Source organism: Tripterygium wilfordii, chromosome 13 (genome assembly GCF_013401445.1).
Source record: "Tripterygium wilfordii isolate XIE 37 chromosome 13, ASM1340144v1, whole genome shotgun sequence".
NCBI classification, from domain to species: domain Eukaryota; kingdom Viridiplantae; phylum Streptophyta; class Magnoliopsida; order Celastrales; family Celastraceae; genus Tripterygium; species Tripterygium wilfordii.
The window spans coordinates 3,832,189-3,858,872 of record NC_052244.1 but is presented as its reverse complement, the minus strand read 5'-3'; the positions used below and the strand labels follow the sequence as shown (position 1 = coordinate 3,858,872).

The following is a 26,684-nucleotide window of genomic DNA, read 5'->3' as shown; positions in this document are numbered from 1 at the left end:
TGCACCAACTCAATTCTGGTAGAACATGCCACACACATTGCTTTCTTTGTGTATATGCCTCTTTATCTCTCATGAAAAACTTTGAACGAATATGAGACAGACACATGTAATTCACAACAATGACAACAGGCTTAAAGGTCTTTGGCTGTCATTGTAAAGACTTTTCCACAAGCATGCATTAGAAATCTTGGTGACTTTTGCACATAGGGTTGCAAAGTTTGAAAATGTCAAGCTCTGTGGCAATAAAAAGGTAGTTGGTCTCTCTCATACCTTGTATCTTACTCTTCCTTACTGTTCTCTTCTTCTTTCTGGCTGATTCAGTTATGGCTCATAGTAACCCTTCAATGGTTCCAACAATGCTGCTACTGGTGCTGATATCAGCTGGACCGGAAACAACAGGTCTCTCTGAGCTCTTATTTCATAAGCAGTTCATTTGGTGCAAATATGCAGCCACTCATCTTGTTCAAATCCCAATGCAGGTGCCAAAACAGGTGTTTGTTATGGAAGGCTTGGAGAAAAATTGCCAGCACCATCAGAAGTAGTAGCTCTTTGTAAACAGAACAATATCCAGAGAATCAGACTTTATCAGCCAGACCACGATGCTCTCCAGGCCCTTGGAGGCTCCAACATTGAAATCATGCTGGCTGTCCCAAACTCTGATCTTCAAAACATTGCTTCTAGTCAAGCTAATGCCAATTCATGGCTCCAAAACAATGTCAAAAACTATGGAAACCTCAAATTTCGATACGTAGCGGTTGGGAACGAGGTTGAGGCTGGGAATCCATATCTTGTACCTGCAATGCAGAATATTCAGAATTCAGTTTATGGAGCTGGCCTGGGATACCAGATCAAAGTCTCCACTGCCATCTCTGCCGGGGTCCTCGGAGAATCTTACGCTCACCATCCATCACAAGGCTCCTTCAAACCAGAATATCAGAAACTTATTAGTTCCATCATTAGCTTTCTAGTTAGAAACCAATCACCATTCCTCTTAAACATGTACACCTACTTTAGCTATCAGTTCAATCCACAGACTGTACGCCTTGATTATGTTCTCTTCACAGCTCCATCTGCAGTAATGTATGGTTACCAGAATCACTTTGATGCTATGTTGGACACTGTGTACTCTGCACTTGAGAAAGCAGGTGGAGGTTCCTTGAACATTGTTGTATCGGAGACCGGCTGGCCTACAGAAGGAGATGTAGGAGCAACAGTGGAAAATGCAAGAACTTACAACTCAAACTTGATTCAACATGTGAAAAAAGGGACTTCAAGGAAGCCTGGAACGCCTATAGAAACTTACATTTTTGCCATGTTTGATGAGAACCAGAAGCAAGGTCCAGAAATTGAGAAACACTGGGGGCTCTTCTCTCCAGACAAAACACCTAAATACCAGATTAGTTTTAGCTAAGAGCAAGCAAGAATAGTTTGTCAATGGAATAAAGGCAGTAAGGCACTTATATTGTGCATTACCTAGTAAGATAGTAGCGATATAGTGAGATAAAAGTGATTAATTTAATAACCATTGAACATGCAATGTATATGGAACCTTTTCATCTTACTGTTTTCCAACACAAATCAAACCTTTCATTGCACATTATCCAACTTATATTTTTCTGTACATAACAACATATGAAGCAAAGAAAAGAACACTTCAAGCCTTCACACTACGTAAAACATGGATAACGAAAAAAAAACAAAACATAATAACTTAAAAGTGTAGACAAACAAGATTTATATACTGCAATTTCATCCTCCTCTAGCGCTTTCTTCTTGTCTCCGATTTCTGAAGGGTCAATTAGAGCTTCAATGTAATATTACGGTGCCATCAAAATTCAGCGCGTCCTGAACTCCAAGCTTCATGTTTCTCAAAACCTCATCAGCTAAGAACTCAAGCCACCACTTCAACTTGAATACATGGATTCACATTGAGGACCATAGGTATTTCTTTCAATTTGAGAAATGAAAATTCTTGTCTACAGAAGAACCTGCTTAGAAGTACCACTCTTTGTATCGGTGCTAAAGGACTCACCATTATAGGAAGACCAATGAGAGAGTTCATCTTTATGTGGCAAGCTGTTTTTAACATAAGCATCCAGAAATCTTACTCGTTGACGAGGGGTGCTAATTGACCTTGCCTTTGCCAGGGCAGATTCTGTTGCTGCCAAATAAGTTGGGAATATTGGAGAATTCGGGATGGAACTGGCATCATCTTCAGCCATATTCCTTTGCGTGCGACAAAATGATCTTCTTGGAAATGAACGTGGCGAATTTAGTCCTTCTATGGAATCTTGTTTTTGTCTATTCCTCAGTTTAACCTTTGTGGTGTCAAATATCTCGCTGGTCATCAGATTCGAACTAACAGTTCGTTTCAAAATCCCTGATGCTTCCCTGTCATGTCCTTCAGCATCTGAACATTGATACTGCCACCAGCTTTTTCTGCAACTTCCCATCCTGGACAATGATTCTTCAAGAATTTGAGTATTTCTCCTCTCCTGAGATTGAAAATAATATCGTAAAATCTAAATATGCAAATAGGATCCTTGATATATCTTTTAATTTTCCACAGGAAAGTAGCAGTTTTCAAGAAAGGTTTTTGAAATTGTTGCAAAATGTTCTCGTTTTGATCTTGTAATGAGCAACAGAATAACCAGTATTTGAGAACCAGATTACCCGGTTGGAGAATGAGTATTTCATCATCCGCTCTCTTTTGCAATTGGCTTCTTGCTTTCTCAACCACATGGCTTCCTTGTCTTCCTTTGAAAGAGAGCTGCAATCCCAGCCTCGTCTAGCGTTGCATTCAAGCTGCCCAATACAAAATGTCAAGCAAAAAAAAGTGAAGCGTTGTCTTTTGGTTCTAAAGGAATTCATTCAAGTACTCTCAGAGTCTCAGGTACCTCGATTTCATTCTCTTCCAAGTCTCCTTTTGGCCAATGGAACAATTTCTTAGCACCATCTTTGTAATTTCCATCCGCAATTGGAGTGCTGTTTACTTGTATTTTCAGAGGTAATTTTTTGTAGGGGAGCAAACACCTTAGCTTGGCAGCTTGGCGTCTCACATTTTGGCCACGAATAATGGCTTGAAGCCTCACCAGTCCCTTCAATGCTCGCAGTGCTTTTCTTGCCTGTTTCACTCGCATTTGAAATTCATATCAGCCTAGGTCAATTCTTATTCAACAGAGACCAACTACACTCCAGTTTCAGATCAGCAAGCTTAAAGACGTGAAACACTTTTGTCATTCTTTGCAGGCAAGTTCATTTGGAACTCAGTTTATTGGTAATTCATAACTAACAAACTGTGTTCAATACCTAGTTTGGGCATTGAGTTACATCATCAAAGAATCATCAGTTCTACTATAAATTCCCAGATACTCTATGGAAAATTATAACATTGAATAATTAATTCAGCTTCTCCCTATTGCATAACATTCTTCAAATCTTAATTCTATATAATGCGGAAATAAGGCCTTACAAATTTATTTGGAAGAAGAACAAGAACAGATTAGATCCATGATAGAGTAAGTACTAAGAAGTTTGATATCGAACGGCATTACAAATTTCCTTCTACTAGTTTCTCTTGAAATGAAAACGTTTGAGATTAAGCACCATAAATCATACTCAGTGGAAATTATTCAGTCTCAGCAGAGCTTCCTAAGACTCCTAATCTCAAGAGAATAATGACATTGCCATTAGCCTTCTACAAAAAACAAAATTGAAGATGTAAACAAATGGAAAAAGAACTCACAAGATATGCACGGAAAGCACTCTGTATCTTGACTGCAGGCAAGTTTTGATCAGCCTTTGTGAAACGATAGTAAGATCGAGAAGCAGTCGTAAGCCGAACAACCTCAGCAGCAGCTTGGGCAGCAGCAACCGCAGCCTCAGCTGCAGCTGCACTTGCAATGGCGACTGTCATAGCATGCTTTCTCTGCTCTTCTGTTGCTTCACTGAATGCTGTCTGTGCAGCAGGAAGTGCAGGCCGTTGTCTGATCTTATTGAACCTTCCAATAACCCATCTCCACTTCTTTGATCTCTGAAGTTACAAAAGCCACAAAAATGTTACCCAAACAGAAGGGTAGAAATTTCATCATCTGAAAGAAAAAAATGAAACTCTGTATGTCAACCTTTTCCGTCTTCGATTTCGAATCAGAAACAAAGATCTCCTTCATCCAACCAAACCAGCAGCTCTTCTTTGCCATTGATAATTTGAGTCTATCATATTAAACACATTTCTTGACAATTATTTTCTATGTTCTTCATAAAGCACGCCTTGAAAGTCCACTGAAGAACAAAAATGAATCAAAAAGGTGCAGAGAAAGTCCACTGAAGAACTAAAAACAATATGTCAATTCCAGGCTCTATCTACCCATAGCCATCCAGCCAAATATTCAAAACCCAAATCAAATAAGTTCAAACAGTTGCGGAAAAAGTCAAATTCAGTTGCTTTGCTTTCTTTCTGTTTACAGTTAAAATCTTAAATACTATATGGGCCACAGGCGGGCATTTCATCAAACACAAGGTGCGCATCAACTATCAAGACCCAGAAAATTCAAACGAAACAAACAAAAAATCTAACTTTACATACCAATACGATAAACCTCATACCTGAAAATAGTACATATTCATAGAGGACAACACAGAAATAAAAAGTCTCTATAACTCCATCATCTACAGAACTCCCAAATCCACTGAAGCTATGACAATACCAACTGGGATTTTCCTTCTTCTCCTGATAAAAGATCCTGGCTTTGCTTGGCTTGATTCAATGATTCGACGTGGAAGGCTATATATCAGTAAGAACTGGAGAGGAGAATGATGGATGGTGATGACTCATAACTAGCAAACTCTGTTTAATCTCGTATGGGGCCACAAGTCTTCACATTTCTCTTCCAACTGTCACTCTCAAAACTGCCACTGACCATTTCAAAACGGCTGTATATATTTACAAATATGATTATTAACATCAATGGCCACATACATAGTTTTTGCATGTAAGAAACTTGACATTAGGACATTATTTGTTCTATAGTTCTAATATCAAAATTTTTCCCTTTTTCTTTTAGAAAAAAAATTGAAGGACAAAGTATTGTGTTTTAAATTAATTTTAAAGTAAAATTTGAATAGGACCCATAACCCCTTTTCTTTTTCTTTGGACTTTGAATGTGTTCCATGAATTGGGTAGCTTTAGCCTTTGCTTCCCTGTTATTGTGTCCCAGCATTCTGAGGAAATTGCCCCCTTTTGAGTTGTTTGATGGCCCGAGGAGAAGAGTTTGATAATTTAAACTACTTTTGCTTAACTTAATTGGGCTGTTCTGAGGCTTCTGAGCTGTTCAAATGGGCCAAGACCTCATCCATTTTGAAGTTCTCTTTCACAAACAACTAAAATTATACATTCTTATTGTCTCCGATCCCGTTGAACCTATATTGTCTGTACGGAAGTCTTGTGTATGAGAGTTATTTATTTTTTAGATAATTATAAAGTACATGACATGATGACACAGATCTTTCACTAAATACTCTATATATAAAAATGATTCAGAAGAACATGGATGAACTAATCATCAAAGCCAGAATTTAATGAAAAGGACTTAATATTTTATTGAATATTATGCATAGATTAAGTATGTGAAGGAGGAGCTAACAACTTGTCCTCACAATGAACCTCATATATAAGTTGCCAAAAAGAGAAAGAAACAAATAGTTTACTATGACCATAGCAATAATTACTCACATAAACCCCCATTTGCCACCATTGTTGCTTTGCTTCAATTGTTGACTGAAAACATGCAGTGTTATTATTGTGCTTGCTTCTTGACTTTGTGTTAATTAATCCAACTTATAATTTATTAATGGTTTTCTTGCAGCTGCAAGCGGCAGTGTCATAATGCTCATAATTGATGGATTAAGATAAAGAAAATAATCCAAAAGAGAGAATGAAGAAATAACAGTTAGAGCTAGAAATGTCAGTCATGCAGAAATCAAACTAGGGAAGGAGAAGAACATGAAAAGTGCTTGTATTAACAAAGAGATTTGTGAGTTCTCTTAAAGATTCAACGAATAAAACAGACAGATTTACATGTTTCCTTTTTCTTTTTCTTTTTCTCTCCCCCTATAAATTGCTTTTTCATACTGTTGGAGGTGACATTTCAAGAACTCAAGACAAGTTCACTATGTACAGAACCATCTTCCATCCTTATCCATGTCTTAATAGAGAAAGGCTGCTCACTGACCTCAAGAATTCTAGCTCCTCTGGCCCAATTTCCGTATCCACCATAACCTGTATGTCTAGCAAAGCATAGCCATAGCTTCTTATAGGGGCAACACCAGTCCAATCCATGGTTATGTCCCACAAAAATAGCCTGACCCCATGAAAAGAATAAGGTTAACATGACCAATATGTCAAAATCAAAACAAGTTAAGAGATGTTAGAATTTCAGCCATTAAGATTGATCATAAGCACATGTATTGTACTCACTGTTCGGTACCCTGTTAAGAATTTTCGTTCAAGTTTTCATTTTATATGATTTAGTTTTCCATAACATCCTGAGGTTTCTAATAATTTGTAGAGGTTGTTACCTCTCATTCTCATATTAATATATTATCCAGCATATTGATTCGGAAAGCCAAAAGGGCTTGCACAAATAGATTTGAAATCAATATAAACAAAAACTGAAGACAATTGTAAAACTTGTGCTATGAGGTATTAGCATAAAAAGGCACCGCATAATACGGAAAGAGTCATGGATGAAGTAGGGGGCAAAGTCGCAGATAAAGTTAAGAAAACTTCGGACCTTACAATAACAGGCGGTCATCTGCGGAAAAGGGTGATTTTTCTTTTTTTTCTCTTGGACAAGGAGAAAAATGGAGTCACTAGAAGGAATTTTAACAAGAATATTACTGAAAAACAAGTGAAATTCAGATTATGGATCTTTCTCAAATGGGATAGACACAATGGAAATTTTTTATTTTGTATTCTAAGATTTCAGATGGTGATTCTAGAATCACCATCCAGTCCCCTCCCCTCCCCACCCCACCCCATCCCACCTAAATGAAAAAATCTAGTGGTAAAACAAAAAATTTCTCATGGAAATTTGATGCTCATGCATCAAGAATCATGAACTTTCCTTGCGATGTCCGAAAAAAATTCCCCATGAATCGCAAAGAAGTTCAAGAAGGCAAGTAACGGTATGGGGAAGCTCCAAGAAATCAGAGACCCAGTTAATTAATTGCAAAATCCACATTTTATGAAACACTCTTCTAAGTCCATTTTGTTGACTAGACACTAAGTCTTGGTCTTGGACCAAGACTTAGTGTCTAGTCAACACATTTACATCAATCCAAGCTCATTGTGAACGTTAAATATGGTTTGTTCTTGCTTGTGCTAAGAACAAGCTAGATCATGATGGTCCTTATATGCCTACTGCCTAGTGAAGAAAATGTGCAACATTGGATTCATTACCTTCCTTCAAACTGAATACCCTTTGCTGTACATGTTATGGAATTAAATGGCTAGGTACGTCAGCTTGTAAGATTCCATTTACCTTCACAGAAGTCCTTTCGACAAGAATATCCATTATACCCGTCTCAGCTTCTTGAGCAGCAACCCTCTCCTTGTTAATTGATCCAACACAAGGCTTCTGTATCCCAAATTTTGGAGCCACCTTCTTGTAATGTTTGCTTGGTATATGCCAGAAAACTATCTCAGGAACCCTGTACAAGTCACTTTGTTTAGACGACACAAAACCATAAATAGTAATACAAATGAGATCTTTCATTTTTTTTAAAAAAAAAGGTTTTTCAGATTGCATTGTTAGGTTCCCTCATTGGTCACCAAACAAATAACTCTGAAAGCGGAAACTTTGTTAATTTCAATGTGTTTATGGAAAAATAATAGACTGCAAGAAACAATAGTTCAAAAGAGGCCATGTTTTCACCATATTTTTCTACCTCAAATCAGGGTTGAGCTTTTGAGATGTAAGCCGGAACCATTCAGCTTGAGCACTCGATATGACTTCTGGATACGAACCACCCCCAGAATCAAGAAAGTACAAGAACATCACAGATGATTCTGGATCTTTCGAGGATGAGACTGGGAAAACGTAGTTGGATACACTTGGCCAAAGATCCCTGGGACCATTTTTGGAAAATGATAATTCATTATGCTCTATCTCATGTTTCATCAGCTCCAAACGAGGTGTGCCTCTGTAGCTACATGCTTCCTCTACTATCATGGAAAAATATCTCCAATTAGAACAACTCAATATCACTATCTGTAATAGGAAGACGAATCAAATGTGACATCCTTCTTTGAAACCAACTTAACTACCACCACCGACACTTTTTTATGTCACCAAGAACAACATTAACTTAACCAATAGTCTTCATCAGTTTCCATATCACTTTATATAACCACCATAACTATAACATTTTCTTATTATGAAGACAGAAAACTTATTCCTTGTTCATGTATCTTCTACCAAAAATAGGGTCCAACTTTTGCAATTGGATACCACATAACCAAAGAGACAATATTCACTCATAATATGAATGCCTGAAAATGAGCAAAAACATAAAACGTCAACAAGATATGAGTTACCACCCCTTGATTACTTATACTACCCCAAACATCTGACTGCATTTTCCAACTGAAATGGAATATTACTACCGAAATTGCATTGTACATCCAGAATAATCCTAAGAAGACATGATCCCAAGCAGATACTTGACATGTCCCCCCTCTTCCAGGTCCATCACAAGGAAAACGAAAACCAAGATTTGCTTTATCCGGTATCAAGCGAGAGCTACGAGCAAATAAAACACCTTTCAGGAGGATCAATACTGTCACATGAATCGTAAATGCATGAATGTGATGTACCAAAAAATCTGCGGTACCTAATGGAATAGGTAACAAAGCAACCTTCCCCCCCACTGCTACTAAATCACTACCTCCCCAAGTCAAACTGGTGCTTGTTGTTGCACCTGGGGCCGTTGCACCAGGTGCTAAAGCATGGGTGTTTTGTATCCATTGAGCAAAGACAGGTTGTAATTGTATGGGTGTCCGACCAGCGCAATAATAATCAAAAATAGATTTTCTCTCACCTGGGTATGATGAATTGGCCGAAGGGCACAGAAGTGGAGGGATTCCAGTGCCTGTGAACCACTCGAGTGGCCACTCAAAGGGTGCGTCGTCATGGTTTCCAAACACACTGGCCCAAGGTATGTTCCTGGCCTTTGTTGGAGATATAGCTTGGTCCCAATACAAGCTTGCATTCGGAATTGCTATGTTGTTGGCGGTGATCACATCTCCCAGGTATACAACCAAATCTGCAAATGCCATTTTCACATGATCACCAACTTATTTTAATGAAGGATTTTCATTCCCTATTAATTTGAGTGAAATAAGTGATTATTACATCTGGGGTTTAGTCTTTCTCCACTAAAAACCAATAATTCGAATCCCAAAGTGTCTACAGCTCGAATAATCAAATCCACATTTGCTATAAATTACGATAATCACTACAAAATACTGAACAAACTAATCCAAATGCAAGATTGAGCTCACCGGGCGTTTCATGGTCCAGTACAGTAGACATGACCTTGGTAGAGTTGACATCCTGTTGTGGGCCCCAATCGGTGGACGCGGCCTCTCCGAAATGCAGGTCAGCGAAGACTGCGATCTTGAACTGGTCATCCGGCGGCGATTGTCGTAGAACGGTGTGTTGGGTTTTACAATGGACGGTCACGATTAAGTGGATGAATGGCAGGACAAAGAGGGACAAGATCGTCATATGATAATTTGGGGTCCGTTCCATCGTTTTAACGGTTTTTTTGGAGACGCAGAGGGTTTTAAACTTTTAAGTATGTCGTTTCATCTAATTCCAAATGATCTTCAATATAGTACAAACAAGGAATATTCTATGGTATCTAGTAGGGAAAAAAATGGTAACCGATAACTCAGCAGACAAGCCGTTTAGACGATCCACTAAGTCTAAATCGGACGCAAACTCACTCGATATGTTAGTTGAACTGAGACCCAGCACAAACCACTTGGAAATAGTCAATGTCCTTTGGACAATCCAATAATCCAAAACTCGGGCACAAACTCACTCGACAAGTTAGTTAGTTGGGTCGAGGCGCAGCTCAAATCACTTGAAAATAATGATACTAGTATAGAATCAAACTCCCGACCTCGACTAAGATTCTTTATATCCTAAATCAAGAGAGATAATAAAGTACGCTATCGTGAAGTGATTATCTATTAGGAAAATGTATATAGCATATTCTTTTCTTTTTTTTTGTTGATAATTAAGCCATATAGCATATTCTCTTGAATCTGGAAAGTGATAGTGATGCATCCTGTATTATATTTAACCAGCCTGAACACTTTCACATATTATGGATATCTTTTTATATTTGAAGTAATAGTTATTGATATGTAGTTATGTTAAATCAATATGAGCCGAGAATGAGAGATAGCCTGGTTGGTTAGGTTGTCTGCCCAGGATCTTGAGGTTCAGGGTGATTTGGATAGTTTTTCATCCTCTATGGTGGCCTTCATACCCCTCGGGCATGGCTTAACATGTGTGTCGCCTGTGCGTCTTTCAAAAAAAAATATATGAGCCAAGAATATGAGTGGCGGGGCCTGCTATAATGTCAATTTTGGGCAGTAAATTTTTTATTTTTATTTTTAAAAATCATAAATGTGTAATGTTCATCTTAACGAACCCAACAATATTTTTTTTCAAAACAAAAATCAAATTCAACATTAAAAAATGTTAATTCTAGACCGTCAGATATAAATTTAAAATATTCCATGTTTTGATCGCAACGAATTTTATGCGTTATCTCATGTTTCATTGCGTGTTTTTAGTTTCTCATATGTTTTTTAATTTTTCATTTTATTTTTTGCTTTGTAAATAACAGAGATAATGAAATAATTAAGCCCCCAAAAACTTAAAGCCCTATTTATGCTAATAATAAATTGAAGAACAGTAATTGTAGAGATTCCACAATTATTGTCTCGGTTACCCAAATTGCTAACATGAATGCCCACGATTTCATAAGCATCATGTGGCCCACGACTAAAAGACATAAACAGATGTTTTTGATTAATAATTGCTAGGATCCTTAAGATTTTGAATGAATTTTACTATAGTCCATTAAAGGCCATTCATGAGAGGATGATGCCACAACCTCTAAGCTAAGATCGAATATGTGTAAGTGATCATAGAAGCAAGAAATATTCATGGCTTGCCTTGAAAAGCAGGGCAAATTAAAGTTGATTCTTGGAGTTTCTTTATTAGCTTTTTTGTGGAATCCATTTCTTTGTTTCTTTCTTTTCCAATGTATATAAATAGACAAAGTGCACAACCGAAAGCATATTATCTCTCCAAAAACAAAGGACCTGCCATGGGGGACTCAATCTTGTCCACCATTGCAGAAAATGTTCTAGAAAAGATAGGCTCTTTTGCTCCCCAACAAGCTTGTCTCGCTTGGGGTCTCAAAAACGATTTAGAAAGTCTGAAGAAAAACTTGTCCGCCATCAAAGCCGTACTCTTGGATGCAGAGGAGAAGCAAACACATAACCACGAGCTGCGCCTCTGGCTCGAGAGGCTTAAGAATGTTTGTTACGATGCTGAGGACGTGCTAGATGAGTGGGAATATAAAGACTTGCGCAAACAAGTCCGGAAACAGTACGGAAGCATCAAAACAAAGGTACACCACTTCTTTTCATGCTCCAATAATCCACTCGTAGTCCGCTTTAAAATAGGCAATAAGATAAAGGAGCTGAGAGAGAGGTTAGATGAGATAGCAGCTCAAAGAAGTAAATTTCCTCTTGAAGAGGTAAGTAGACAATATCGGCATAGAGAAAGGGAGATGACTGACTCCTTTTTGCGTGCCTTGAATGTTATTGGGAGAGGCACTGATAAGGAAAGAATCATGAAGTTTCTTCTGGAACAAGAAGAAGTTGATGATGATTATCATCGTGTTGATGTTATTCCTATAGTCGGAATAGGAGGACTGGGAAAGACAACACTTGCGAAGCTCGTGTTTAATGATAAAAGAGTAGATGAGTATTTTCAATTGAAAATGTGGGTTTATGTTTCTGAAAAAGAATTCCACAAAAAACATATCTACCAGAAGATGATTAAATCCTTGACTAATCAAAATCTCGTTGATTTTGATCTAGACCAGCTGCAAAATTGCGTCCGAGATCAATTAAATGGCAAAAAATTTTTACTAGTCTTGGATGATGAATGGAGTGTTGATCGTAGTCGATGGCTCGAGTTGATTGATCTGTTGGAAGAGGTTGCTAATGGTGGTAAAATTATTGTAACGACGCGTAGTAACTCTGTAGCTGAAACTGTAGAGTCTATTTCGTCGTACAAACTAAAAGGTCTTTCGCTTGATGATTGTTTGTCTTTGTTTAAGAAATGCGCATTTAAGAAAGGGGAAGATGAGCGCTATCCGAATCTTGTGGAAATAGGATATGACATTGTGAAGAAATGCGGAGGGCTTCCTTTGGCAGTAAGGACATTAGGTACCTTATTGTATACCAAAAGAGACGAACATTATTGGAAGAACATAAGAGATAATGATATATGGAAACTGAAGCAAAAAGAAGGAGACATTTTGCCTGCATTAAGACTAAGCTATGATGAATTGCCTTCCCATTTGAAGCCATGTTTAGCTATCTTCTCAAATTTTCCCAAAGATTCTCAATGGACTAATCTTATGATGACTCAAGTTTGGATGGCGAACGGTCTTCTTCAATCCTCAGATAGAAATCAAGAGCTCGAAGATATCGGATTGGAATATGTCGAGGAGTTATATTCAAGATCATTCTTTCAAGATTTTCAAGAATTCGGTAACATTTGGGTTTTCAAAATGCATGATCTAGTCCATGATCTTGCGCTATCAGTTTCGCAAAGTGAGTGTGTAATGGTAAATGTTTCTAACCAGGATGTCCCTGAAGGGGTTCGCCATTTATCGTTCTCTCCTCATGTTTTGCTTGACCAAGATCATGGACTAGATCATGCATTTTGAAAACCCAAATGTTACTTCAACAGCTTGATCAAATTGAGAATTCTGGATTTGACTGTAAAGCAGAAACAATTAGAGGATGGAATCTTGTGCTCGAACTCTCTCCGATTTCTGTCCATTGTACCATGCAACAATCTGGAAATTTTGTGGGAAGGAGAACAATATCTAAAATCTCTCCATCTTTTGAGCATCATTAAGTGCCCAATTGTGGTATCTTTGCCAAACAAGTTGAAATACTTGACATCTTTACACACGCTGGTGATTTACGCCTGCGAAAGACTTAATCTGATGGAAAGAGAGGAGGATCAGGACGTTCGTTTAAGTCTTCGATTGGTGGTTCTAGGCGAATTACCACAGATGATGACATTACCTCAATGGCTTCAGAACTCTGCAACAACTTTAGAATGCATCTTTATCAAAAATTGTGAAAACTTTTCGTTGTTGCCAGATTGGCTCCAGAATTTTCCTTCACTTAAGAAGATTGATGTCAAGAGATGTCCTAAGTTGTTATCGCTACCGGACTGGATGTTTCGGCTCAGGAACTTGAAGCAATTGTTCGTCAAGGATTGTCCTACACTAAGTAAAAGATGCAAAAAGGAAACAGGTGAGAATTGGCACAAAATATGTCATGTTCCTGAGATTAGTGTTGACGATGACGATGACGACACAGGGACTGCATCCACTAATTAGGTACATTTCCATTGCTTATCTACGTACATTCCGCATGTCCCTGAACCTGCCCACTGTGGGAGCCCTATTATTATACATCATGATTATTTATTGAATTTTTACGTGTCTTCTTTGTCTTTCAAACATAGCTGCTGCACCTTTGATGTTACTTCTTCTTCTTTTTAAATATATCACAGAGAATTATGTTCGCGGTTGGAATTGAATCTTTGACATACATAGTCTAATCCAGTCGATTGCCAACCAATCCAACTCTCGTTGGTCCTTTGATGTTACTTCAATACAGAGGAGCTATATACGTGGTTATGCAACATTGTTCAGTTTCAAAGAATGGTGGATCTCTAGGAACAGATGGTGTCGTATTATACTTAACCAGCCTGAACACTTTCACATGTTATACATATCTTTTTTCTTTGAGGAAATAATTATTGATATGAAGTTATGTTAAATCAATATGATCCAGGAATATGCAGTTATGTGTTACTCTCTCTAGTATCTATTGATTTTTTATTAATGCAATCAGGTTTTTTTGACCTTCCCTTCAAAACAATTATATGAGCCAGGAATATACCTCTCGTTCAACTAGTAAGAAGGACCGTCGGTTTAACCATTAGGTCACATTTAGCTAGAGATGCTTACTTTTTTTTTTTAATGAATGCTTACTCTTATCTTATATTTTAAATTATGACATGTAACCTAGTTACTTAATTCATAGGGTCCAGAATGGGAGGTAGCCTAGTTGGTTAGGTTATCTGCTCAGTACGTTGAGATCGAGGGTTCCATTCTCACCAGGGGGTTTGGGATTTGGGTAGTTTTTCATCCACTGTGGTGGCCTTCATGACCCTCGAACATGACTTAGCGTGTGTATGACATGTGGATCTTTAAAAAAAAAAAAAAATTCATAGGGTCAACAATTTTTGCCCATACCACACAACAATTCAACCAATTAATCACATAAATTTTTAATGTATAAAGTCTAAAGATCTAAGATAAAGAGACCCACAAAAACTCCAATCAAACAACAAAAGAAACCTATGAAAAAAATAGTAAATGTAAAAGCAAAGCAATCAATTGATTAAAACTTCCTTTCTCCTTGGATACATCTAATAGTGTAGAAATACTGAATTTGGTAAAACAATTCATGCAAAGTAAAAATAAATAAAATTTGTTGATGGACTCTATTGAAACAACCAAAGTCAAATATAGTTTCCTCAAAACTTTGAATTTAATGTGAAATCTTGTTTTTTGGGATACACCCAATAGTGCAAACTGAATTTGGTAAGAAATTAATGGAAAGTTGAAGGAAAAAAAAATTCAATGAAATTTGTTGTAAGTGCATTAAAGAAATTTAATGAAACTGCCAAAATCAAATTGTTAATTTTAGTTTATTATTATTGCTTTTATGCACGGGTATATAGCATTCATATTAGAGTGATGTTAATTACATCCACCCAAAATAAACCTCCATTTTATCCCAAAATTTATGTGACATGCAAAATATCTAATATTTAAACAAGATTATAAAAATCGGGATTTTGTCTAAGATCCATGGAAGGACACGATCTTACCTAAGGTTGCTGGTTGAGATCATGGAAGAATTGCTCAAGTTGCTAGTCGATTGTCGAAACTCGGAAAGTAAAGAAACTATCAACTATGAACTACCGATAATTCGATATAGAGCAAAGAGAAGTGACCTAGCTTTGTTCTTAGGAATAGATGGTGAAGGCATGGAGCTGCTCGAGCCTAATTTGATGGGCACCCAACCTATTTGCACATAAGCCCATAAACATAATTTTTTTCATTAGCCCATTGCCCCCATAAGTTGATAATCCCATCAGTTAAATCGACAAAATTGGTAAGATTATATATACCTTAAGATCGTACAATCTTACTAAATTTGCTATTTTAGATCTATTCGGATCGTTTTGTTGACTTAAGATCGTAAGATCATACAATCTTACTATCTAAATCTCTATTTTGAGAACCATAATTATAAACACATATATAATACCCACTTAATATTCAACACTCCATATTAATTGGAGATTAAATGACGATCATATTTTAGGCGTCTCAGGCATTATTCTTGATATTACAACCATATACATGTGAAAAATATGATTGTATGACATTGAAATTAAAGTTGTATCCTTCTTGTTTGGATCTTAAATTTGTTTCCTTATTTTCCCTAAAACGTGCAAAAATCAACCTTTCCAATAATTATTAATTATATGCAATGCATTGAATAATTCAAAAATTAAAATTTTTTGTCAGTCAAAAAAAGGCAATAAATTATCTATAATAACAAACAAAAAAAGAACGTATATGTTATAACTAAAAATGGCAAAAAAAGGGGGTGATTTATTTTCCTTGAACGTATATGCATGAACATATCCAAATGTACACATACATGTACATGACGTGGCTATTCAGCCATCACACGTGTCTGCAAAATATTGTTTTTTTTAATATCAGCATGTTTGGATTAGCTTACCTGAACTGACAAATGTAAGAATACACAATTACCCTCAGTCTTCTACTTTATTACAACCTACACATCACTTATCCACCACGAAAACTAATGGCATGGGCATATACGTCATTTGACAAAATTAGTATTAGACGCGATTCAAAAGGTGATTAATTATATATATATATGGGAATTATCTGATGAGATTCTAAAATGAGATTTTAACTTCTAAGGTTCAAAATTTTTTTAAAAAGAGATCTCGACTATATATTTTTTATTCGAAATAAAAATTAAATTCAATATGAAAAGTGCATGATAATTCAGAATAGTTAGATATAAAACAAAAAACATTTCATATGTTTTTTAGGTTTCATTTAATTTTTGTTTCTAACAAAAATATATCGTTGGGTTCGTAAGACCGATCAAGATACAAATATATTTTTTTTCAAAAATGTTTTCAACTCTAAAAGTGAATTCTAAAAAATTAGGAAATATTTTAGGACATTATAGGAGGATTCTTATTTATATATATATATAAAAGAGGCAGTTAATTAAAGACATTAAATGATTTATGTAAAAATAATGATATTAAATGGCGCAATAAGGGTATTTTAGTCATAAAATAGGTGGTTAAATAAGATATGTAATATGTTCTATATAATGTTACTTGCCAAAAATTCAAATGGTGTACTTTTCCACTCGCTTAGAAAATATCCTTTTCGAGAGCGTGGTTACACTTCCAAGTTGTTTTTTTTTTTTTTTTATTTCTTTGTTTTCTTTTAAATTTGCAATTTGTATTTTAGAAAATTGTAGAATCCCTTTGTCATTTTGATTATTTATATGGTTTTACAAACAAAAATATGAATAAAAAATTAAAAATAGTATGTGAACTTGAAAATAGTACCGCCTAGTATAATTCTTGAACTCATATTCATATTGACATTTATTGTGTCTTTATTTTTTTTTTGTGCAAAATGACAACAAAATAAAAAGCATATAAAACTAAGATTAATCTGAAAATATAATGGGATGATCCACCCCACAATATAGTTACTGTTGCAATCATTGAAAAGGAATGTTTCTAGACAAACACTTTAAAGTTACGCCAATTTTTCGGAAATATAATATTTAATTTTGTCGTAATATGTCTATGTTAGTTATAAAATATTGTTATTCAATCAATTGTACATCTTATTATGGCATGTTCTATATAACGATAAATCGACAGACGTTATTAGTTGGGATCATATTTAAGAATCTAAATCCTACAACTTGCGATTCTCAATAAAAATTTAAAACCGATCACATGTCATTACCTTAAATTTGAGTGTAAAACTTACGTTAAACGCTATCTATAAATCGAAACATTTTAATAATGTCAGCATATTTAAACTTGTTCATACTTCTCATTTTCACGCGCCACTCACAAACGCGCCTACGCATTTGTGCACACAAATATATATATTATTACTCTTAAAATTTTTTAAAATATGCAAACATATAGTCTCACTATTAGCATCCACAATTTATAAAATAATTCTATTTATTTTTCCCCTAACAAAATTGGTCTATGAAAGTGAGCAATTGAGGGATTGATTTTTAGTTTATTTTCCTAATGGATATAACGATAAAATTATTTAATTAAAAAAGAAACACTAAGAGGGGATTTATATAAGAAAATTGTCACGCGATCCACTTATTGCGCGTGGGGATATCAGTAAGGAAACATTAACCAAATTGGTAAATATTTCAAACATTCAGGGCAATAAGGATTCACTGCCTAAACTTCAAATACAGAGAGAGTCGTCTCTGAAAACCTCATACTTTCCTCATCAGCCTTTAAAAAGGCCTTGCCTCTTCCAATTCTCGGAATTCACAACACCAATCAAGAGGAATTCTACTTGATTACTGTAAGAAATCCTGTTTTCAGTGCAGAATCCCCCTGGAAAGGCTCAATCTTTGTTTGTCCTTTCTTTAACCGACACTTTTTTGGGTTCTCTGCTCTGTTTGTTCAGAATGGGTGGTCGGAGGAAACAGAGAGGTGAAGACCATTATCAAGAAGTTCATGGGAGGAGGTGGCAGAGCAGGAAGCCACCGCTAGGTATTTGTTTGGTTCATGGGCTTTGTTGATTTTCTTTTTCTTTTTTCAATTATTGGGTGAATTTTTGGTTTGATCGAATGCTTTGCTTTCTGGGTTCTGTCTTCGTTTACTGATTCTTGTTTTTATCATGTACGGCTATTTCTTTGGCTTATTTTTCGTGTTCCAGAATGTTTTGATTCCCGTGTTTTATTTTGTTTTCATTGCATGGTTTCTAATCATATGTGGACATCGTTTTTCTGGGATTATGACGTGCTGCTTACACATGCAATCATCTTTGGATATGAACTGTAGCATGTGTTGTCTAGGGTAGTTATTGTATTTTTTTTCCCCATGACTGTGTTTGTAGTTGATGACAGTCCTATGGATTATTGATACATGTGTCTGTTTGAAGTGTCATTGATGAGTTTTGGGGATCAGATTCTGTTTATGTTAATTTTGAGGCATCGTTTCAGGTAGGATCCCATTTTTTATTGAACATGTGAGATTTTTTGAGGCTCTGAGGTCAAAAAAAATTGAGGAAATTTTGTTAGGAACGTTGGGATTTGGTGCTTTTGGGATTGTTTTTTAGGTTGTCTTTGCCATTAAATTATTGGTCACTTTTGTTTGCATACCCTGAGGATTTCTTAAATAGAATATAGAATTCAAATTCAGCCCAGTCTCATAATGGGAAGTTTTGAGAAGAATGGAGGGAGTAGTGACTTCTAAATTTTAAAATGGGGATCTTATTTTGGGTGGAGGTAGCATTACTCATTTGGAAATTTGTGAAAACCACAAATGAAGTTCCGATAACGCATTGAGTGTAAGCAGTTGAATCTCTAGGGCAGTTGTTCTTTTGGTTTTTGTTGAGAATTTATTTTGATTCGTGTATCTTATGTTTAATTCATTCTAGTTCACGCTTCCTTTTCTTTGCTTATTTTTATGATAAACGAGTTGTGATATATCAATGATGTTGATTTTGACTGATAGAGAAGGAAATTAAAATGCTGTGATAATGGCTTTTATGCTTGATCCGAGTTTTTCTTTGCATGGCCTGGAATGAATAGCCGAACTTAACTTTTACTTTTGTATTCCACAGGCACTTGGAAACCGAGTGTACCTTCATGGGAGAAGAAGTTCTGCGCTTCAGTTGGCTCGGTTTCATGGCAGAAGCTAATGGAAAGCCAAAGGTTCAAAAACATGTATAAAACTGTGATTAACTGGGATGACTCTGCCGTTGAAGAGGCATTTCACAGTGCTAAAAGTCGGTTTTGGGCACAGATTAATGGCCTTCCTTGTGATATCTCATTGCCTGATCCTGATATTTATATCGATGAAATTGATTGGGACTCTGTCATTGACCCAGAGCTGATTTTGGACTTGGAACGGGAACCCGAGGTTCACGATCAGACAGATAATGGCGAGCATGTCATCATTCTCAGTGATTCTTTCTTACAGGAACATTATTCACTTGTGCCTGTCATTGGATGGGGACCAGAGGAGAACTTTCCAATGCCTACCAATTATGAGTTAGATCCACAACTTGGGAATGACAGCCAGAACTTGGATGGTAACAAGAATCAATGGGAACCCAATTGGGGTGAGAATATTAATGAACGTGAGTATGGTTGGAACAATTCATGGGCACAGAATCAGCTGGAGAATAATTTGTTGAACAAGAACTATGATGGGTCGAAGAACATGGATTGTGGAACTGGATGGGGACTTAGTTGGAGCGGTTCATTGGAACAGAACCGGCTGGGGAATAACGTTGATTTGTTGAACAAGAACTATAATGAGTCGAATAACATGGATCGTGGAACTGGATGGGGACTTAGTTGGAGCGGTTCCTTGGAACAGAATCGGCTGGAGAGTAATGGTGATTTGTTGAATAAGAACTCTAACAAGTCAAAGAACGTGGATCAAGGAGCTTTTGGAGCCGGATGGGGATATGTTTGGAATGACTCATGGGGACAAAACCAGCTAGAGAATAAGGATGCTGTGTGGAACAAGAACTATAATGAACCAAAGAATGCGGGTCGTGGAACTGTTAGAGACTGGGGAATGAAGGACCGAGAGGGGAAGAAAAGAGAAGGCACTGGATGGAACATGTCGAGGTATAAGACATCCCGATTTCATGGTAATGAACATAGTACAGATCGCGGATGGAGGACTGGAAGATGGCAAGGGAAGCTTAATTTTGCTTATGAGCAACCACATAGAAACCAAATGCCCCATACAAATCAGTGAACTGGAGTGAACTATTATGGGCCAATGAACCAGAGCCATCGTTGGGAAAGCAGGAACCTGTGCAGTTTTGAGAAGCAAATTTTGCAAGCAAGAGCCTATACCGTTGTAGGCAGTTTCTTATACTCAAGTAAGTGTTAAAATCATTAGTGTTCTATATAAACATCGGCATGCCCAAGTAATTACAAGATAAGGATTGGCATGCCCAAGTAATTACATGATAAGGATGATATGCTGCTGTGCGATGACAGTGTATCATGTAGCCTGTGTTGCAGTTTTGTCAGTTGATCTGGAGAACTCATTTGGGGTTCTGAGTATGTCTTGTAGTGTTAAGAGGGAGAGTCTGCTGCATTTGAAAGGTTGGCAGTCGTTCGTTACTGTAAAAAACATTTGTTCATTGTTTCCAGAATTATCAGGACAATAATAATAAAGGGTCATATATAAGTAACATTGTCAGGTGCAGTGGAGAAGACTGTAAACTCATTACAGGAGTGATTTACTCCTCAAGTTTGTTGAAAGATTTGGCCTTGTCCTTTAAAAGTTCATCATCTCATCTTGTTTTTCCCAGAAACTAAATGAAGCTCTCCTTGTTTAATTATCATCAATGGCTTGGCCCTACACTCTTGTTGCTTTCTGTATTTTCTGCAATCCAATATGCATCTTTGTTCATTAAGTTTGACCCGCATGCATTAAGACCATTTTGACCCCATCTTTCCCTCTGGAGCAAAGTCAAGTCATGAGGAAGAATTTAGACTTTACCGTCGTGGCTAGTTTGGTGGGTCCCACCTACATTACATGGCGAGATTTCATTAGTCCTATGACACCACTCCTTTAAGAGGTATATCATACACGCAAACAAATTCCAGAGAGAGAGAGCGAGAGCGAACAATGGCAGCTCGCAAAAGAGCGTCAACAGAGGCTGCCGCAAAGCGGCCGACGACGACTGAAACGACACCGCAGCGGAAGCCACAAGACAAAGAGACGGCTATCACGAATGAACCGCCGATTGCGCCGCCTAAATCGGGCTTAATTCTGAAGCTCTCTTTTCTATTAGTGGCCCCGTACTTGTACCTCCTGTTCTACCAGTACAGGATCGAGGAGGATATCAAGAGATCTATCCTCATCAATGCGGGGCTCAGCCTTGGTGGGTTCTTTGTCACTGTCAAGATGATCCCCGTAGCTTCTCGATACGTATTGAAGCGCAATTTGTTTGGTTACGATATAAACAAAAAGGGTACTGCTCAAGGAACTGTTAAAGTGTGAGTGTGCTTTCAAATTTACATATTTTTTTGCTTGTTCGTTCGTTTTTGCTTATTTAATTGTTCTTCCAGCTGGGTTTATGTGAAAATTTAAGTTTTGGCCCCTTATGTGCAATCCTCCAACGTTCTGCAATAAATTATTTTTTCGATAAGAAAAATGCGATTGGTTATCATCATCTTTCATCAAAAAATAGTAGCTTGTTTAATTTGTTGGATATGATACTTATTTTATTTTATCAAAGTACTGTAATTGATGTCTTAAATCACAGTCCAGTTATGCTACAAATTGATTGATTGATTGAATTTTGAATTTTGGGATTGCCTGTTCTCTTTTTCTTTTTCTTTTTTCCTTATTTCCCTCTTCTCTTCTATTGTTTCTGCATGCGATGTTCTTTCTTCCTGTATTGGCAAATAATAGATTGAAATGTGTATACTATGGGTCCAGCAGTTAGGAAGTTCTTGCAATGTTACAAGAACCAATAAATAGAAAAGTTTTCTGTCCCAAATGTTACTCCTTTTTTTTTTTATCCGGTGGCTGTTTCTTGTGTCGTTATTAATGTGTCAGTGTCATAAATAATGGATTAAAGTGCTTTTTCGCACAACATTATGGAGAATAATTTGAATAGAACTCGCATGAGATGAGGTAAACCTATGATAGTTGAGTGGACTAAATGGTTCACATCGTGTTTTATATCAGCCATTCTGATTACTCATTTTAGGCGTTGTTTTTTTAATGTATATTCCATGTGATTTGCAGGCCTGAGTCATTGGGTATTGCTGTTGGCATTGTCTTTTTGGTCTTGGCAATCTTGTTTCAGTATTTCAACTTCACTGCAGATTCAAATGTACGCATTTTTCACCTTAATAGTTTTATCTCAATATTTAAGTTCTTTAGAAATTTGATGAGATCGTAAAAATAATCATGTGGTTCCCTGTTCTACTAAATAATGCCAGTCATTTGTGATTTGTGAAACATTTTACTCTTCTTGGGATATTTGTTCTGCTTACTGAATTACTCATCTTGCTCAAAACAGATGTTAGTATTTTTTGGAGAAGTATGTAGTCCTCCCAGAGATCATCAATTTCTAAATTCAATCCTTATATTTTCACTTTAATTGTGCCTGAAATTGATGGCTATGTTTTACCTCACAAGAATTTTGGTAGTTCACTACTGCACCAGCCCGAATGAAAGATCTAATGGAAGGAAATGTGAGGGGCCTATATATTTTTCATGGAGTTAAACCTGTTACTAATACATATAATTTGTCCTTGAAGGAGTTCGAGTTTGATTCATATTCCTTTTCCTTTTTCCTGCATAATTATTTCATATTTTTCTTCTCTTTCCTTCATTGTGTTTTATGTTCAATAAGTTTTTTTTGGGGGAATTGAACTATGACCTCTATGTCATGCGGCCCTTAAGGTAGGGGGCTCAGCCAACTAGGCTAAGACTTAAACCCTTTCTGTTTATTAAGTTAGGTAAGGAAAAACTATTTGGTTTTTACTTATTCTTATATATATATTGTTCTTATAGTTGTTTTTGTCCTCTTGGCATCAACGCTAATCTATAGCCTTTGATGATTTACTTGAACTTATATCTGCGGTGGTTTGAGTACATGATTTAACTAGTGGAAGTTAGTGTGACCGTTTCATTCTTGCAGTGGCTTGTGGAGTACAATGCAGCACTGGCATCGATCTGCTTCATGATTTTGCTTGGATTTGTTGATGATGTTCTTGACGTACCCTGGAGGGTGTATGTTCCCTTTTGTCGCAAGTTTTTAATTTGATAAATACTTCCTGGAACCATTTCACGTTTTTTAAGTATTTGTTTCGTTTGGATGATGTAGTGAACCATCTTGTATTAGTTCGTTACTTTCCCTTTTGTGATTGTTTTTTGATTGGAACCTTTTTTTGATTGTTAAGAGCAGGAAACTGCTGCTGCCTTCATTTGCTGCTCTTCCCCTATTGATGGCGTATGCCGGACATACCACTATCATCATACCTAAGCCTCTTGTTTCTTATATTGGGGTTGAGGTGTTTGATTTAGGTATTATGTGTAACTAAATTGTGTATATTAGGTTCTGCTTATTATATTTGAAAAGCTGATTGTTGTTCTGTTTACTGTGTTGTACATTCCAGATATTGATGTGGAGCGGTACTTTACATTTAATTTCTTAAGGAGATCCTTGAGCTACATCCTTCTACACTTGCTTACAATGTCTGTTTTGATCTGACAGGATGGTTATATAAGCTATACATGGGACTTTTGGCTGTCTTTTGTACAAACTCAATTAACATTCATGCTGGCATAAATGGTCTTGAAGTTGGGCAGACAGTTGTGATTGCATCTGCTGTAAGCACAAGACTTTGTAAAACAGTTGGAGCTTACTACTGTTCTTGCTTGCTAAAACATCTTAGTGATAACAGATTTTGATTCATAATGTCATGCAAATTGGAGCATCTACAGATCCTGAGTACAAGCAGGCCCATGCATTCTCTATCTACCTTGTTCAACCTTTACTTGCGACTTCGTTGGGTTTACTTTCTTACAACTGGTAATGGCACTGCTTTTGAATTCTAGCGTAGGTTTTTTAAAATTTCTTCCTTTTTATAAAGTTCGTGCTAGTGTCTTTGTTTAATCTTGCTTCTCCTAGGTATCCTTCTTCTGTTTTTGTTGGAGATACTTACACTTACTTCGCTGGAATGACGATGGCTGTCGTTGGAATTTTAGGCCATTTCAGGTGAGTTTCATGAAAATCCTTCAGTATTTCACTTCTACATATCATACCTTGAAGCGCAAATTTAAACAGATAATGTCTAGAGCCAGCCTTCCGTCGTTCAAGCATTTAATACATAAAGCAATCTAAGATTTATCATGACTCTAAATTATCTTCAGTAAAAGCATAATTACAGAGGTCTCTTGAATTGCATGCATACCTCAATTAATGAGCTTGACTTGAATTTCTCTGCCTATTATGTGGGGGTAAAGTTTGTATACATAATACATCCTACCTGTCCCTGTCCTTGTCCCCGTCCCCGTCTCCGCCCACTATGAGAGCCTTGTGCAAGGGAATTGTTTACCTTTTACTTGTACTAATGTACTATTTGTGCATGGAAATTTAAACATCTGATTTCTGATGCAGTAAGGTCAACATCTACAGTTAATATACATGTTCGCCCCTTAATCTGCATGTATAATGCGCTCTGTGTTCCTTAACAATGATATTTTTCTTAAATTTTCTGGTTACAGTGAGACACTTCTGATATTCTTCATACCTCAAGTAGTGAACTTTCTCCTCTCACTGCCCCAGGTTTGATCTAATTATTCTTCTCTCTCTCTCTCTCTCTCTCTCATGCGCACACACATACATTATGTTGTAAACTGTGTTATGAAGACAGCATCTAATTGGGATTTCTTCTGGTCAGCTTTCTGGCTTTGTCAAATGTCCCAGGCATCGCCTACCTAGGTAACATTCTATAATCTCTCAAGGCATTTATGTTTATGCGTCTGTAAGAGGCACCTTATGTGTTTTTCCTTAACCAACCATTTGTACATTGTTTGACCGTTCAGGTTTGATCCCCAGACTGGACTACTCACTGGGACCAATGATGGAACACTTGTCAACTTCTACTTGAGAATGTTTGGCAGCATGTCGGAGAAGTCACTTTGCATTCGACTTCTTCTTGTTCAGGTGATTTTTATCATGTTCATTTCCTTTTGCTAGTCACCCTCGGAAAGAAGTAGAATTTGAAAGGGAAATATTTTGAGTAGAAACAACTTTCACCCAGCATAGTAAGAATGTGTGAAGGTCGGGTTGTGTGAGCGTGTTATGCATTATTCCTGTCCAGATGCATATACTGTTTCTACCTGGCTCATGCCTGAATCTGCCTACCTGTTTTGGCAGGCTCTTGGATGCTGCTTCTGCTTTGTGCTGAGATATTTTCTTGCCGGTTGGTATAAGTGAAAGTCGCACTTCTTCTGATGAATATTCTTCGTATAGTTATTAACAAGCAGGAACCTCGGCACACTGACTGTTTATGTTGTATTTTTGGATCACTTACTGCTTAGCAGGTTGGGTCTTTTCTGGGGGAGAAATGATTTATCAGTTTTGATATGTTTGGGTTGAGGCCCCAAGATTTGTTTATACCATCTTGTCTAACATACGATATATTAACATCATCTGGAAGCGATAATACATTTATAGTTTGGAAGCTTCTTTTTTTTTTGATGTTTTTTTTGGTAATCGAAACAACACCGTATAAGTTTTTTGTTCGGACATTCACCATTCACCATGTCGTCAGTCGTCAAAGTCCAATGGATATCCACAAGGGTATTTCTCGGTGGGAATCAAACTCAAAACTTTTTGAGTTCATATAGTTTAGTCCCGGAAAGAATCATTAACTAGGTTATCAATAAGTGTTTTTTTCCCTAACAAACTATAAATATTCGTTAACACGATAGTACAAGTAGTTTACTCTCTACGCATGCTCGATGTGGGACAATATTTCCTTTCAACCTTTTTGTGTCTTAGTTCATTTAGATAAATATTAATGCTATGTTTTTTTCACGGAAAATAAAATCTTGAAAAATGATACTTATGTTTTTTAGTGTGTGTTTGATGGAAATTGATAAGATCAAGGAAAAGTAACTAAAAATCATTATGAAGAATTCACTCTAACCTAAGGAAAACAACATCCTATTTTAAAGAGGCTGTGTCGTTTTCCACCATGACCACAACCTTATGTGCTTATTAATTAATATGTTGGATATAATATTTTTTGCTTATTGATCAAATTTTGGAGTTCTAATACGTACTTTTAGGGTTTGTAAAATGGGAGAGAGTCTGGTTGGTCTAGTTATCTGCCCAGGACCTTGAGGTCCAGAGTTCTATTCTCATCAAGG

General features: G+C 36.7%; 6 protein-coding genes across 9 annotated transcripts; 4 read left to right on the top strand and 2 right to left on the bottom strand.

Moving 5' to 3' along the window:
* Positions 1-86: 86 nt before the first annotated feature.
* LOC120013363 (glucan endo-1,3-beta-glucosidase, basic isoform-like) lies at positions 87-1,561 on the top strand. Its single transcript, XM_038865147.1, has 2 exons — positions 87-399; positions 480-1,561. Exons 1-2 carry the CDS (start codon positions 324-326, stop codon positions 1,409-1,411), a joined length of 1,008 nt encoding a protein of 335 aa, XP_038721075.1. The 5' UTR covers positions 87-323; the 3' UTR covers positions 1,412-1,561.
* On the bottom strand, positions 1,311-5,236 carry LOC120013362 (protein IQ-DOMAIN 14-like). Of its 3 annotated transcripts, XM_038865145.1 has the most exons (7): positions 5,135-5,236; positions 4,606-4,932; positions 4,125-4,281; positions 3,746-4,033; positions 2,898-3,125; positions 2,674-2,805; positions 1,311-2,495 (listed from the first exon to the last, which is right to left on the bottom strand). In XM_038865145.1, exons 3-7 carry the CDS (start codon positions 4,197-4,199, stop codon positions 1,977-1,979), a joined length of 1,242 nt encoding a protein of 413 aa, XP_038721073.1. In that variant the 5' UTR covers positions 4,200-4,281; positions 4,606-4,932; positions 5,135-5,236; the 3' UTR covers positions 1,311-1,976. The 3 variants fall into 3 exon arrangements, with proteins under 3 accessions (XP_038721073.1, XP_038721074.1, XP_038721072.1); XM_038865146.1 differs by lacking the exon at positions 5,135-5,236 and having other exon boundaries at positions 4,125-4,212; positions 4,606-5,111; XM_038865144.1 differs by lacking the exon at positions 5,135-5,236 and having other exon boundaries at positions 4,606-5,110.
* Positions 5,237-5,987: 751 nt separating this feature from the next.
* LOC120012056 (probable inactive purple acid phosphatase 16) lies at positions 5,988-9,855 on the bottom strand. 2 transcript variants are annotated; one of them, XM_038863296.1, is made up of 5 exons: positions 9,563-9,855; positions 9,100-9,324; positions 7,948-8,224; positions 7,542-7,710; positions 5,988-6,359 (listed from the first exon to the last, which is right to left on the bottom strand). In XM_038863296.1, the coding sequence occupies exons 1-5, from the start codon at positions 9,810-9,812 to the stop codon at positions 6,147-6,149; spliced, it is 1,134 nt and encodes a 377-aa protein (XP_038719224.1). In that variant the 5' UTR covers positions 9,813-9,855; the 3' UTR covers positions 5,988-6,146. The 2 variants fall into 2 exon arrangements, with proteins under 2 accessions (XP_038719224.1, XP_038719225.1); XM_038863297.1 differs by having other exon boundaries at positions 7,948-8,221.
* A 1,554-nt stretch (positions 9,856-11,409) lies between these two features.
* Positions 11,410-13,047, top strand: LOC120012443 (disease resistance protein RGA2-like). Its single transcript, XM_038863870.1, has one exon. It carries the CDS (start codon positions 11,410-11,412, stop codon positions 13,045-13,047), a length of 1,638 nt encoding a protein of 545 aa, XP_038719798.1.
* A 4,966-nt stretch (positions 13,048-18,013) lies between these two features.
* On the top strand, positions 18,014-21,143 carry LOC120013376 (bifunctional endo-1,4-beta-xylanase XylA-like). The gene is made up of 3 exons (XM_038865166.1): positions 18,014-18,111; positions 18,217-18,302; positions 19,378-21,143. The coding sequence occupies exons 2-3, from the start codon at positions 18,218-18,220 to the stop codon at positions 20,526-20,528; spliced, it is 1,236 nt and encodes a 411-aa protein (XP_038721094.1). The 5' UTR covers positions 18,014-18,111; position 18,217; the 3' UTR covers positions 20,529-21,143.
* A 232-nt stretch (positions 21,144-21,375) lies between these two features.
* LOC120013375 (UDP-N-acetylglucosamine--dolichyl-phosphate N-acetylglucosaminephosphotransferase-like) lies at positions 21,376-25,996 on the top strand. Its single transcript, XM_038865164.1, has 11 exons — positions 21,376-21,784; positions 22,542-22,629; positions 23,443-23,534; positions 23,710-23,828; positions 24,019-24,134; positions 24,209-24,336; positions 24,436-24,522; positions 25,032-25,092; positions 25,208-25,248; positions 25,353-25,473; positions 25,687-25,996. Exons 1-11 carry the CDS (start codon positions 21,414-21,416, stop codon positions 25,744-25,746), a joined length of 1,284 nt encoding a protein of 427 aa, XP_038721092.1. The 5' UTR covers positions 21,376-21,413; the 3' UTR covers positions 25,747-25,996.
* Positions 25,997-26,684: the final 688 nt, after the last annotated feature.